The 14,490-nt window shown below is 40.7% G+C and overlaps 1 protein-coding gene across 1 annotated transcript; it reads left to right on the forward strand.

Moving 5' to 3' along the window:
* Window positions 1-4,853: 4,853 nt before the first annotated feature.
* On the forward strand, window positions 4,854-14,294 carry CAV2 (caveolin 2). Its single transcript, XM_083860094.1, has 3 exons — window positions 4,854-5,045; window positions 5,169-5,356; window positions 12,250-14,294. Exons 1-3 carry the CDS (start codon window positions 4,893-4,895, stop codon window positions 12,398-12,400), a joined length of 492 nt encoding a protein of 163 aa, XP_083716220.1. The 5' UTR covers window positions 4,854-4,892; the 3' UTR covers window positions 12,401-14,294.
* Window positions 14,295-14,490: the final 196 nt, after the last annotated feature.

The raw sequence follows: 14,490 nt of genomic DNA on the forward strand, positions 1-14,490 counted from the left end.
GGTCCTTCCTGCAAATCCCACCAGCACCCAAGCTGTCTCTGTATTTCCTCCACAATATCCCTTTTCCTTTTACATTTCAGTGGGCCAAGAGACCAAGCTCTGATGAACTTTCAGGTTCTGGTTTCATGCTACATTGGTTTAATGTCTTTCATTCTTCTGTTTATATAAGCACATGCTTATATGGTCATAAACAGCCATAAACACTGGGGTTACACATTTTAACAAGCTACCACCAGTCAGCTGAACAGTAGCAGTTGCTGGACCACCGTTCTGCAAGGCTAAAGCAGGTAGGTAGTTCTGCTCCCCAGCTCTGGCAGGGCTGGGGCATGAACAGGCTCAGGAACTGCCTGAGTAGCTTCAGTGCTGAGCAGCTTTCCAGACCCTACAGCCCTTTCTCAACCTTTTATAAGGTGCAGCTGGCCCACTGAGCAGGAACCCCATTAGGGTGTCTTATAATCTTTTAACATGGATAAACACACAGAAAACATTGATTTTATCAGCCCCTGTAATGCTGTAAACATTGAAGTGGCCAGCAGGACTGGGGAAACGATTGTCCTGTACTTGGCACTGGTGTGGCCACACCTCAAGTTCTGTGTCCAGTTCCGGGCCTCTCATTACAAGGACATTGAGGGGCTGGAAGATGTCCAAAGAAGGAAAACAAAGCTGCTGAGAGGTCTTGAGAGTAAGTCCTATGAGGAGCAGCTGAAGGACTTGGGTGGTTTAATGTTATCACTGTCTGCAACCATCAGAAAGGAGGCCATGGCCAGGTGGGTTTGGCCTCTTCTCCCAGGCAACCAGAGTCAGAACAAGAGGAAATGGCCTCAAGCTGGACCAAGGGAGGTTCACTTTGGACATAAGGAAGAATTTTATCCCTGAAAATGTGGTCCAGCACTGGAAGAGTCTATCCAGAGAAGTGGTGGAATTACCATCCCTGGAAGTGTTCAAGGAATGACTGGATGTGCCACTAAGGGCTACAGTGTAGTTAACATGGTAGTGTTCAGTCAAAGGCTGGACTTGATCTTGGAGGTCTTTTCCAACCGTATTGATTCTATGATTTTATGATTTAATACGTATCATACATACAGACAGCCTCCAAATCCCAACCTGGGAACTTTTAACTAGATCACCACTTATTTCAGCATTCAAATCCAAGTCTCAGTGAATGTATACTGACATATTAATAACAGCTTTGATGATACATCCTATAAACTGCTGATAGAAGCAAAATTTTTTAAAAATTGAAAGCTCACAAGAATGAATTATGATAACACACTAAAACCAGCTCCAAACCTCTATTGGTGGGAGAAAACAAAAAAGAAGTTTCTAAAAATGTCTGAGCCCAGCCCCTTTGCTCTTCCCCATGCTCTCCATCTGCTCACAAGGAACCATATTCCCACTGTTCAGATTAAACAGCAATCTCTCTCATCCCTCAGTGGAGACTGAGCACTATTAAGTCATCAAAGCAGCAACTCAGGAGACCTCATGGGAGTACTTGTTTTCTTCCTTTCTCATATTAGAAATCAGAGGCTATGCTGAAAGTTACTATAAACTTCTCTATAAGTAATAACTTAGATTGGCTAAAAGAGATCCAGAAAACCCTAAAATAATTTCCACAACAAGTTTTTGGCCTGAACATATTTATCATGTCACCTCTATTCTGGCTCTCAAAGCAGCTTTCACCTCAACACATACAAAACCAATTTTCATAGAATCATTTGGCTAAATTTAGCAGCAATTGGTATAATTCAGCAAATTAAATATAAATATTTAGCCATGGCTTACATTTATTTGCATTAATTGGCCACTGAAAGCAGTGAATTTTACACTCTACAGGATAAAAAATGACAAGAAAAGTTATGGAACACAAGAGAATTTCCATACACAGAGAAAGGATCTCATTACCCTTTTTAATGAAAGAAGTCAAAGGTCATGGCTTCAGTGGTGACGAAGTAGGATACATATGATGTACACACTTCTCCAAAAAGTCTCCCGTCAAGTTTTCCTATGCAAACTCCTCAAACATGCAACGCATTTGAATTTTTTCTTCAGCTTATAAAGTTATGGCTATATCAAGGCAATGTGTTAATGTTTGCAGCTTAAATGTCTCTGTGTGTCAAATCTGAATATTTAAACTGCCCACTGTGTAGAAAAGAAAATGTAGCTTCTAATCAATATCTTTAATCTGCAAGGCCCTTCAGGGTTGGCCTCATTTTAACACATCTCACATATCCCTGAATGCCACACCAATTTCTCAGTTCTCTACAACGGCTTCCTTCAAATGGATATACATCCAAGCATAAATTTAAATGGTTAGAAAATGGAGATATATTTCTTCAACAGCTGATGTTACCTTCAAGCAGAAGTTTAGCACACAAAGAACTACACTTGGGCCAAAACATGGAAACACACACATACATATGCATTTCATGCCACATGATAGAATTCCTTGGCTGTTACCAACACAGAGATTAAAAATAAATAAATAAATACATCTGTGTCCAAAGGTTATTAGAGAATATCATGCAAGACTGGAGAAGCTTTGCATCCTGTTTATGGTCATTTTTCTCTACCCTTACTTTTGTACTTCAAAGTTCTCTGTCCAGCCATGCTGGCAGAAAGCTGAGCCTGATGTCCTGGAACATGGATACTCGAAAAATCCCCCTTACTGAACATTGTATATACCTTCTTTTATTCTGTGCATTTGCCAGAGATTATAACTTGATGCTGCTCTGGCTCCACTCTCACCTCACTCGGTAAGTCATATCAAGTGAAGTGAGAGTAATAATTTCCAAAATAACTACCAAAGTTATTGAAAACAGCATGATTTGAGGGTGTTTTAATAACCAACATCCTCAGTCATATGCAGATTTGAGCTTTTATTGCTTTAAATAGGTTTTCCATGAAAAATATTATTTTTTCAGGAGCAATTGCATCACCACTTTATTTTAAATCCTCAGAGATTACAAAGGTAAACTCTTGGTTTTTCCATGGTGCTTTCTCTATATTTATCAATTAATACAATAACAGATTTCAAAAAGTATACAGACATGAACATCAAAGTGCTATTTGGTTTTTATAAATGGGCTGATACTGCAAGCCTACTCTCCAGTGGCAGACTGTGATTTGGGAGATCTTTCAAGAAGAACCACTCCTTAGCTTTTAGCAAAGCTGGAACTGAGCAATAAAGCAACAGACTCGCTGCTCCAGGTGGTTGGATTGAGTAAGATGCAGCAGGAGTGGTTGAGAAATGGCCAGAGCTGCCCAAAAGCAGGTCCCAGTTTGTGCACATGCACCTGATCCATGCCTCTAGAGAGGGGAGAAGTAGGAAGCAGTTGGTACAAACCAGTATGGTCTGACTTCTGTAACTAAGGGGCTAGTTTGAGAGCCTTGTTGGTGGCTCCTATCTTGCTTTTCAGCAGCACCAAATCCAAATTTTTATGCCTAGCCCAAGGAGCTACCAGAAACCTGATGGATGCCTTTGGGCTGCACTCAGGTCCCCATATCAATAGACCAAAAAGAGAAAAGTTGCTGGACAGAAGCACCCTGAAGGGTAGGGCTGAACCTCGAGTCAATTGGGGTTTTTTTCTTCTCACTCATGGAGCAAAGAGTACTGGAGGAAGGCAGGAGGGGTGAGGGGAAGCAGGGTAGAAATGCAGCTCATAAGTATCTCTTTAGTCATCATGGTGTTTCTTTGCTTGCCATTGAACCTATTTTAAACTCATATTTGCAGGCTTTTTAAACCTAGTCCAAAACATCAACGTGAGATCAGTATTACTAAGCTCACTAGTATGGCAGAAAAAAACTCATCAATATGAGTTACACATAGATGCAAAGAAGTCGGAACTATTCTGCAGAAGTTCCGACAAGAATAATGCAGTATGAACCAGAGCATTGTAATAGGTGATTTCCTACCCAAATTTTGCATAGTTGTTTTTGTATCACTTTCTTGTTAGCTTTTTAAGGATTAAAGGTCTCCTTAACTTAATGTAGTGGTGAAAATTAAAGAAGTTAAAATTAGCAATTTCCTCTTTAATTTAAGGGGCCTGGATGATGGACTAGTAATATCACTTCTCTCCAAGACTGACAGGTGACTCTGGTTATTGAGTACAGCAAGAATGAACTCCTGGCAGCCTATGAGATCACTCTGCATATCAATATTATCAGGTACTTTTAGCAGCCATTATAATAATTTAGTGACTTTATACAGATCACTCTTAGGTTTAAAACATGTTCTCAAATAAAACAGAGGAAGTAATTTGTACAGACAGAAGCTAAAACCCAAAGAAGGCATGAAAATATTTATAATGGCAGATGTAGTATTTTATTGCAGCAAAAATTAGGCAATTTAAGCAGCACGAGTCAAGTAAATCCGGCTGGAGTGTGGCAGGGGAACCTCGGTGGGCAGTGGCGACTCACCTCTCCTGCCCCCTTCTTTCCCTGTGTCCCCCAGAGCTGCAAAGGGGCCACAGACACGGCCCAACACGGCCCAGAGCACAATCTTCCCCGCTTTTTGTTTCTGCTGCCTGTTGTCGCTAAGCCACTAAGGCGGCCCAAGGCCAGCCGGGCACTGCAGAGAACGGGGAAAGCGAGCGCGGCCCGCAGGGAGGGCTGAGCGCCCACCGAGCCCTCAGGCGGGGGGCAGGGGGCCCGGCCCGCGGCTCCCCGGGGCTCGGCAGCGCTCCCCGGGGCTCGGCAGCGCTCCCCGGGGCTCGGCAGGGCTCCCTCGGTTCCCCGGGGCTCGGCAGGGCTCCCTCGGCAAGGCTCCCGCCGCCGGCCGCGGGGCGTGTCCCGGGCAGCCCCGCTCCGCCCCGGCCCGGCCCGGCCCGGCGGGGCAGCGGCGGCGGACGGGGCAGGGCAGGGCCGGGCCGGAGCCGCGCAGCGGCGGCAGCGCCATGGGGCTGGAGACGGAGAAGGTGGACACCCGCATCTTCATGGACGACGACGAGAACTTCCCGCGGAGCGGCGGCCCCGCGCTGTCGGAGGCGGAGAAGTGCGCGGAGGACGAGCTGGACCGCGACCCCCACGGGCTGAACTCCCACCTGCAGGTGCGGGCCGGGCCGGGCCGGGCCGGGCCGGGGGCGGGCGGGGCCGGGGCCGCGGCGAGGGGGATCCCCGGCGGGTCCCCGCGCCCCGTCTCCCCGTGACGGTAGAGCCTCCTCTTGTTCCAGCTGGGGTTCGAGGATGTGATCGCGGAGCCCGAGCTCACCCACTCCTTCGACAAGGTGTGGATCTGCAGCCACGCTCTGTTTGAGCTCAGCAAGTACGTGGTCTACAAGGTGCTGACTCTGGTCCTCGCCATACCGCTGGCCCTGGTTGTGGGGATCGTCTTCGCGACGCTGAGCTGCCTCCACATCTGGTAAGCGCGGGCCGTGCCCGCCGGGGCCTGGGCTCTGCCCGCAGCTCCGCAGAGTGCTCTGCTCTAGCAGTCATTGCTGCCCAGCCGCCCATCGCCCACTGTACACCGATAGTCACATCAGCTAATACTAACTGCTTTGTTTTTAAAGGGGCAGAAAAGGAATCAATGTTTTCTCTGTGATTCAGTTCCCTGCCTTGGTTGTACCTGTGATCTGTCATGACTGTATAAGCTCCTTGGGGCAGAGAGCCTGTATTCCCTCTTGGACGGCACCTACAGCAATGCATTCCACCCTTGGCTGGCTTCTGGAGTGATTATAGTGACTGAATTTGTTTTTTAACTGAACTGCAGAATTTGTTCAAACGTGTATTTTAAATGAATTATCCAGGCAGAAGTATTACTAATGCCTGAAGTTATTACTAACTTCTTAGTAGCGTTACCTCTTTCATTTTTTTCCTCACAGACTGAAGAAAGTTTTTGAGGGCCCAGCTGGCTCTGTGTTACTGCCATAAAATGTAGTGCTTTGCATCTGGTACATAGCTATCTCTAGATGCAGTGCTCCAAAACCATTCCACCTAAGCAAAAATAAATAAACCCTGCTGAGCTCAGGAAAGCTGCTTCTGGCCATGGCACAAGTTCACAGGCAAATACACTGGCCATCCAAGTCATACCAAACCTGTGTACTTTAAGCATAATATACTCACAAAATACGAGGAAGAGTACTTTGAGACCAGAAAGGAAGATGATGGTGGAGAAGGAAGAAAGGCAGGGTGAATAATGAGGTTGAGGAAAGAACTGACAATCCGAAAGGCTGTAGAGGAAGGGATGAATGCAGATTATTGACATTATTTTTGCAAACCAGGATTTTTCATATACATGAGTTTTGGGCAAAGTCTAATTTGACTTGGGTAACAATGGAATCCTTTTCCTTTTATCAAGGAAAACAGAATACAGAAGCTGGAAGTGAACTCAAAACCCTAGGAGTACATTGATTATCTGAACCTTTGGTGGCAATCTTGTGGGTGCAGATTTCAGTTTTTAAAAGTACAATGGAAGCTTGTGTTGATGACATTGTCAGGCCACTTTGAAAACTGATTAACTTGAATTTTGGAGCTTAGTATTTGCATAATATCTAAGGGAGTTGCAGTGCAGTTTAGAGATGCCCACTTGGTATATCTCTTGTTCCTAAATTGTTACAAACAAACAGTGCATAGGCATAGTGTTGCCCAGACTTTTAGATCTGTCAGCTGTCACTGTGCCATAGTGTGCAGTGTGACTGCAAAAGCATATGGTGAGTATATGTAGGTTTCCAGTAGTGAAATATCTGTGGAAAAATTCATCAATGCCAAATTTATTAAAACTGTAGTACTTTTTTTTGTGCTTCAGAAGGATATTTTATCTGGATTTCACAGACTAAATACAGAGTTCCACTGATCCAGGACTCAGAGGTCAGTTACTATTTATGCACCTAGTCCCTAGTGACTATCTCAGGAACTGTGGGTTCTCAGTACATGTGAAACAGGACTATCTGAATGTAGTACTTCACATGAAATCTTCTCTCGACTTTCTGTGAACATACTTCCCCAACAAATCATTTTCTTTCCCCAGGTTCATTGTCAACAAAGAATCGATCTTTTGTTTTGATCTTCCTTGCACCTGGGATGGATGTGCAAGAATCATGTAACTCAGTAGTGCTATCTGCATCCCCTTGGACTCCATCCAGTGCTACCACCCAAAGGCAGTACTGCCTCATATTCCCACAAACTCAAGCTGGATTTGTTCCAACACAAAGGTGGAACACACTGAGACTAAGTTGGCATCTCTGCACCTCTTTGTGTTCCAGATATCATGTGAGGGAGGAGTTCAGTGTTTCTGCATTTGAGAGAGTAGTGCAAAAGCAGTGCACATTTAGAGGCCCTAAACATAGGACACCAGTTCCCTTATAGGCCCATTGGATCTGGAAAAAAAACAACATAACTCCTTGTTTTGTACATGAAAGAAAGAGAATTCCATTATAACTCTGTCTTCAGCTATTTAAATGTCATGGGAAGACTCTGGGGCAAAACCTCCTGGAAGTCTGCCACTCAGACTCTCTGTGCTGCACTTTTATCATCCAAACCAGTGAGGTGATGATGTAGGTGTAAGGGAGCCTTTTCTGGAGCTAAAGTCAAAAGTGTTTCAACAACTTTTGGAGGTGCTCAAGCAGAAAGCTCTGTTGATGTCACACATGTTGTTGCAGTTTCATCAGCATGTCAAAAATCCACATAAGTTTAACAGCATTTCTCACGCTCAAGGGCATCTTGTGAATTGCCTCCATCACACCTGATAGTAGATGTTGTCTTTCACCTGCAAAAACAAAGCTAAGTAAGAAATATATAGCAATACGCTTAATTTTCAAAGAAAGCTAAGTAAGAAATATATAGCAATACACTTAATTTTCAATTTTAACCATAAAGATGGAGCATATTGTGTTCCCAAAATGGCTGCTTGAGCCAGAATCTGGTTTCACACTACCTGGTAAAAGATACTGATGGGCTGAAACTGGGCCAGCTAGCAGGCTTGGTGATCTACATACAAGCCAGTTCAAGGAAGTCAGCTTCTCATTTTTCCTTTACTGATGACTGTCATTCTCACCACAGACTATACAGGCCACACTTGAGTTGTAACATCTTTCTGTGAAATTAGCAAGCTTTTAAATATGTCATCATATTGTAGCTCTTTAGGTTATTGATTTTTGAACATGAACAGAACACTTTCGGTTTTTCAGGCCACTCATGCTAAATCTTTATATTTCCTGTAGATCAGCAACTGATTCTTGTTCCAGGCCACATGTTTGCCACCTCTTGGAAATTAACACTTGAATTTCATATATGCTTTTTTGTAGTCTTACCAGAATAGTGTTCTTCGCATATTTATGCTAAGAATCAGTGATCCATAACTTGAGTCTTGGATCTGAGATAGGCTCACTCAGCTCTGTAGTCATCACTGGCTAAAGCAGTGGGTATTCACAGCGCTCCTCTGCTCGAGCTTCCATTCACAGTGATAAGAGAGAACCAGGGACTTACATGAGAAGCAGATATGGACATGCATTATTTCTTACCTTTTTGTATTCCACAACTTCATTTACATAACTGCTCTATCATACACAACCCTAAAACCATGTCCCTACTGACTGCTTGAAATCAAAATAAATTCCACTACAGCTAGGAAGGGCTACCTTATAATCTGGTGGTGCTGCCTTGATGCCTCTTCTTTGATGTATATCCAGTACATATCCCTTGTTTAGGAAAAAGGCAGTTCATGGATATTCTTGCTTCTTTTGTAGTAGTTTTATGTTTTCCAGTCTACCCAGGTCCTGGAATACATTATTTGATTTTAATGCACTTCAATATTGTGTATGAGTCATGAAAGGCTTTGGTGGTTATGTGTTGCCTCATTTGTCCCAATGGTTAATGGCATGTAACAAGGAGCTGTACAACTGCTAGGTAATTTTTAGCCATCTTTTCACAATACTTGCTTGTATTGTAGAGCTATACAAGATCTTTAATTCGCAATCCTGATGTAGTACATGGAATTAGATAATTTAACCACAGAAACATAGAGCATTTGAAAAATAGTATTAAGACATGTCTGAGATTCCATTTTGAACAACATTACAGAAGAAGGTGTGATTCTTCACTTTGAACCTGGAATTTGAATTAATGGTGCATGACTACTCCAGCATTGTTGCTCAAGTCTGTGAAAAGTTGATTCTCATTCTCAGTGGGAATTAATCTGTGCTCTGCCATTTCCAAGAGGTGTTTGGTTCTTGACAGTGTTTGTTTAGGGCTTAGCAAGAAGAAAAAGTAACATGAGCAAAAGTGAGAAGCATTGAGGGGTATAAATTTGTAGATGTCATGCCCTGAACAAAATAAAAAGAAAATGGGATAGGAGGGGAGAAAATGGGGTAATTTGCACTTTTCAGTTCAACAGTTCCCAAAAGACACGATTCATCCCACTTGGTCAAAGGAGGCGTATTTTATAATATATACATAGCAAGACCTATATGAAAGGTCATATAGGTAGCTGTATTCAGCTTAGATGACAAATTCAACAGACCTTTCGTTTTCTTCCCAATGCTGTACTACATGGTAACACTAGTAATACCAATATGGCATCAGTGTTGGTATCCTTGAGATATGGTACTTAGACATTACTAACAGTGAAATTACTGTGTTACCAGTAGTTACCATGTCTGTGAACAAAAGTGCAGACCAGGATAAATCCACAGCAAAGGATGGGTATGTCAGGTCAGAAAAGCAAATACATGCCTTCTAATGGCATTAGATTATTTATTTTTAAGTGTGACTGGTCACTCCACGGAAAGCACATTGCACCCTCTGATAAACTGGAAATATTGTACTGTTGGATAAGACATCCTGTGCAGAACAGGATACAGACTTGTACACATGTAAATACACATGTATATACACACACTCACATAATTTAAAACTTAGAAAATACCTTTTACGACGCTCCTTGGTGTAAAGGATTTTCTTCTCTGAGGAAAGGTATTTGAGTAATTGTTGAGTAGATGGACTTTTATTTTAGAATTGAAAGTTACTTGCATTAATTAGCTTTGGTTGCAATCATGTCTCATGTATCCTCCTATGGATTTAGCCTACACTGAGTTTTGCATGCATTTACTATAAATAAAACAACCGAATAACAAGTGCTTAAAGATTATAAAACATTACTAAAACATTTTATTTTGCTTAGGATTATCAAAATAGGTTGAGTTCCAGTACTATGTGAATAACCTCTACAACAATTTCTAGTACTATGATCACTGCTTCTCCAGCCTTCTACATCTTTCTGTGAATCTTCTGCATACTGTGGTATTTCTTTAGTTTGTCTTCTGTGTGATCCTGTCAACAGAGGGTCCAAAAGAAATGTTGTCTTTTCTGCTTCTCTCCAGTTCAGTTAGATTTTAAAAAAATTGGGCCAAATGAATTATAGATGGTAGCAAAGGAGCAATTACACAGTCCTTATAAACTATCTGAAATGGAAAAGAGGTGCAGTCAGCACAAACAGAATAGCCATTTCTGGTGCTTTCCTGGTGTTACTTGGAAAAATAGCAGTGTTGTTGGTTTTTTTTCCTTTGCATTGTTGATATTTATCAGATGCATTCTAACGGGTTAAAGCCTAATTTTTTACTCTATAAATCATCTATTCTATATGCAGTGGTATTATAGGGGGTTATAAACACATAGTTTACAGGGTTCAGTTTAAAACCAGAAGCACATTATTCTAGTAATGCTCACAGTCCTATATGGGGTGTTTCAGCAGAGACAAAAGAGAAGGTTTTAGAAAAACTATTCTTGTTTAAATCCATCTGGGCTAGCTTTGAGTAGAGCATTGATGTACTAGTATATGGCTTGCATTGTGTGACAAAAGCTGTTAGATAAACACTGAAAGTAATTAATTTTGTTTCTGTACATTTCTAACCTTCAATTTTTTTTAAACGTGGTGGGTTTTTTCTACTTTGTTAATCTGAGGAGTATGCATTGTAAATACACAGCACCTTTTTTTTTTAATTATCATGAAATAATAAATTATTTCTTTTCTGTCATTCCAGTAAAAGTCAGTGAAAATTCTGTAGTGGAATTATGCAAATGCAAGATTGGGAACTTAAATTTTTAATGCAACAGTAAAGTAGAACAGAGTTTATTATCTTTGTCAAAAGAATCTATAGCTTCTTTTACCTAATTTAGGAAGTAAATATGTCCAGTATGACAGAGATTTTTTTAAAACCTTGCACTAGTAGAACTTCAGTATTATTTATGTATACATTTAGTTTGTCTGCACCCAGGTAAGAACAGTTTAGTGGAATGACCAGAGGTTTAGGCCAGCAAATTATCAAGGAAGGATCATAACTTAATATAGTGTGGTCAGCTATCATGTATCCACTGGCCCTCCTGAGCTGCCCAAATGTGTGTGCACTTGTGGCTCTCCTCCACTGTTAGCGTGCTTGGCTCAAGCCACCAGTAATGACATTGCTTTGGAATTGGTACACATGGAGAGCAATCCCCAGATGCTTACCAATGCTCATGAGATGAAAGTGTAATACTTTCTAGAATGCACCCTGAGTGAATAGTTCTGACCATTTTCTAATGTTAATTTCTCACCCACAAATGAAGAACTTTACAGGATCAGCCCATTTTTCTGAGATGTGGCATGTACCTGTATTGCGACAATCTGATATAGCTGGATATTGCCTTCCTGTTTCTGTTTTACTGTAGCATCTTGTAACAGGGATGGGTAGGAACGAGACACCAATGGTGTGATGTGCATGTGTGCACCTACACTGCCTGAGAGACAGACAGATAAAAGAAACACCAGAAGAGGCAGCAGAGCAAGAACAGATTGCAAAGGGTGCTGTTTCCAGTAAATCAAACTGGAGAACATGGTGTTCCTGTCAACCCCTAAAGACCCACATTCAGATACGACCACAGCACGAGTGAGTCCTTAGGAGATGACTGCTTTTTTGGCCACAGTGGGTGGCAGCAGGGCTATGGCAGCATAAGTTCATCATTCTAAATGGCATTTAAAGAAATTGCCAGTTAGTAAACAGACACACAAAGAAAAAAAGCTGGTGTCTACACTCTCATGTGGCACACAAATGATTCTGGCCAGAGGACCACATGCATATGCAGTTGTGAGGCCTTGAGCAAACAAAATTGATGGAAAATGACTGCAAGAGAGTAGACTCAATTGCTTAAATATTTATATTATAAAGTTATGAAAGTTAAAGAACCACTTCTCTTCCATAAGACGTCACACTTGTGTTTCATTATCGTGATTTCCTCATGCTGTAGCAGCACCAATCTTCAAATCTTTCATTTTCTGTTTTTCAGGGTGGTGGTGCCTTTTGTGAAAACCTGTCTCATGGTCCTGCCTTCGGTGCAGACTGTGTGGAAGAGCCTGACGGATGTTTTCGTTGTACCGTTCTTTCAGAGCCTAGGCCGGTGCTTTGCCATGGTTAATATACGCCTGGACCCAGAGTAAACATCAGAGATGTGACACTGCTGTAGTTGTAGCTGGTGTTATACTTCTTTGCTAACCTAACATACAAGTACTTACCATTCATTCCAAACTGTTAAATTACAATGGCTGGTTTAAGTGGGAACATGCTGTTTTCATTAAAACTCATTTATTGTCAGGGAGATCCATTTAAGAATTAGTAGACAGTTTTCATAGGTCACTATTTTAACAACAGAGTGATCGTGGAATATATTGGCAACACTTTATTTTAATGGTAGGTTGATTGCTAGATTACAGGAGAATTCTCATGGAGGATTAAAAGCCACCACGGTGATAATGATTGGTGTTATTTCTATAAATAAATTAATGAATAAGCTGTGATACCTTAGAAAAAAATGATCTCTAGGGTTTCACACTGACTTTACTGCAGTTCCACCAGGGATCATTTCTGGCCTTGCTATGCAGAATGATAAACCCAGCAGTTTATCAGCAGTTAAAGTGAACATGACTAACTGCATAAACATACAGGGAAAGGAACTGTTGTGTAACTCTCCTGTATTTGGGGGGGGGGGGGAGCTCCCTAAAAGTTTATCACTTAAAATAAGGTGTTAGCTAATGATCTGTAACATTAGCTAATCTGTATATTTTATTTAATGAAAGATTAACTTTGCTGTATATTTTGTACCTTTGTAAATGACAGTTGATCAGGTTTTTATGAAGCATAGTTTCTCTAGTATTTGAATTCTAACCAACTTCTTAAGCAGCAAGAGTGAGACACTGCAAAAATTACTTTATATAACTAAAATTTCCTTTTCTAAAATAAATAGATTTTGAGTGTTGCTGTGCAATTCTAATATATTAATTATACATAATTGTATGTAAAAGCAAAGATTATAAATGTTTCCATACACAGTTATGCAAAAGACTTGGAAATATCTGTTTATGAGAAATGGTTTTTATTAAAAATTGGGTGTAATAAATGCTACCCTGCCTATTTCTGTATATTATTGGTGTGAACATTGTGATATTCAAAGCAATAGACACTGTGCCAGCACTTTAACTAGGTAGCAAGCTCTTATAGAAGGCAAATGAGTGTACTCAGTATCTTTGTCTAATTCTCCTAACCTATTGACTTGACTCCCTTTGTTGCTTCTTTGCTATTTCAAAGACCCTTCTTTCTTCTGCACCTAATATGAATTTTTAAACCAGAATAACAGAATGTGTGCAGAGGTACATTAAAATTACATTAGCCTTCTGGTGGGTTTATGCTGATGTTTTATTTAAATACAGATGGTAAGTTGCAATTGTAAAATGTTTGTATGATTTAGAGTGTTATCTTCTAAAGCAATGTCTCAAATTTCTTATCAAACAAGAGGTATCTAATAAAATAATAAAATGTCAGCTGCTTCCCATTTTCAGCTTCATTTCCTTTCAGATTTGTCAACTTTTAAACAAACTCTTAAAATGCCAAACAGCATAGAATACTATGCAGTTCTTCCAAAATATGTGAGAGATAAAGAGATGGATGAGTGTCAATACAGTTCCACTATTATCAACTGCATTTAACATATTTATAATAGAAAATGACGTATCTCTGTCATCTCTGCAATTAAGCCCATACAGAATGATTGCTTTCTCTGAAGTAGGTTTCTCTGCAGAATTTTGGCAACATTCAAAATAATGCTTAATTTTTTTTACAGGTGCATGCTTTCTTTACAGATGAGCTGCAGAATTTTCCTTTTCTGTTGGCCTATTAAAACTACCTGACACTGTATATTCTTTGTATATTAAGAACATCTTTGGATATTAAAAGTATTTATAGCATTTGTGCCATTTAGAGAGGGATTCCTATGGCTTTACAAAACTGGATTTTAATGATAGTGCCCATGGAAACTTCTCTTGTTCTTTTTTATTTTGCAAGAAGTTAGCTTGTTTTTCAGATGTGTTCTTCAAAATACCTTTCTTGTGTTAAAAACGGAAATAACTCTTTTGAAAATAAAAATTGGCAAAGCTAGGCTTGAACTCTTTTGAGAGCTATTTTCTTTTACAGTGTCCAAGGATTTTTACAAAGATATTTTCCACTGAAAAATATCCCCTTGATGAATTCATTTAAA

The sequence above is a fragment of the Zosterops lateralis genome (genome assembly GCF_965231275.1).
Source record: "Zosterops lateralis genome assembly, chromosome: 4".
NCBI classification, from domain to species: domain Eukaryota; kingdom Metazoa; phylum Chordata; class Aves; order Passeriformes; family Zosteropidae; genus Zosterops; species Zosterops lateralis.

Coding starts and splice junctions, on each gene's coding strand:
- CAV2 (XM_083860094.1), top strand. CDS start 4,893: ATGGGGCTGGAGACGGAGAAGGTGGACACCCGCATCTTCATGGACGAC. Junction 5,046..5,168: donor GGCTGAACTCCCACCTGCAG/GTGCGGGCCGGG, acceptor CTCTTGTTCCAG/CTGGGGTTCGAGGATGTGAT. Junction 5,357..12,249: donor CTGAGCTGCCTCCACATCTG/GTAAGCGCGGGC, acceptor TCTGTTTTTCAG/GGTGGTGGTGCCTTTTGTGA.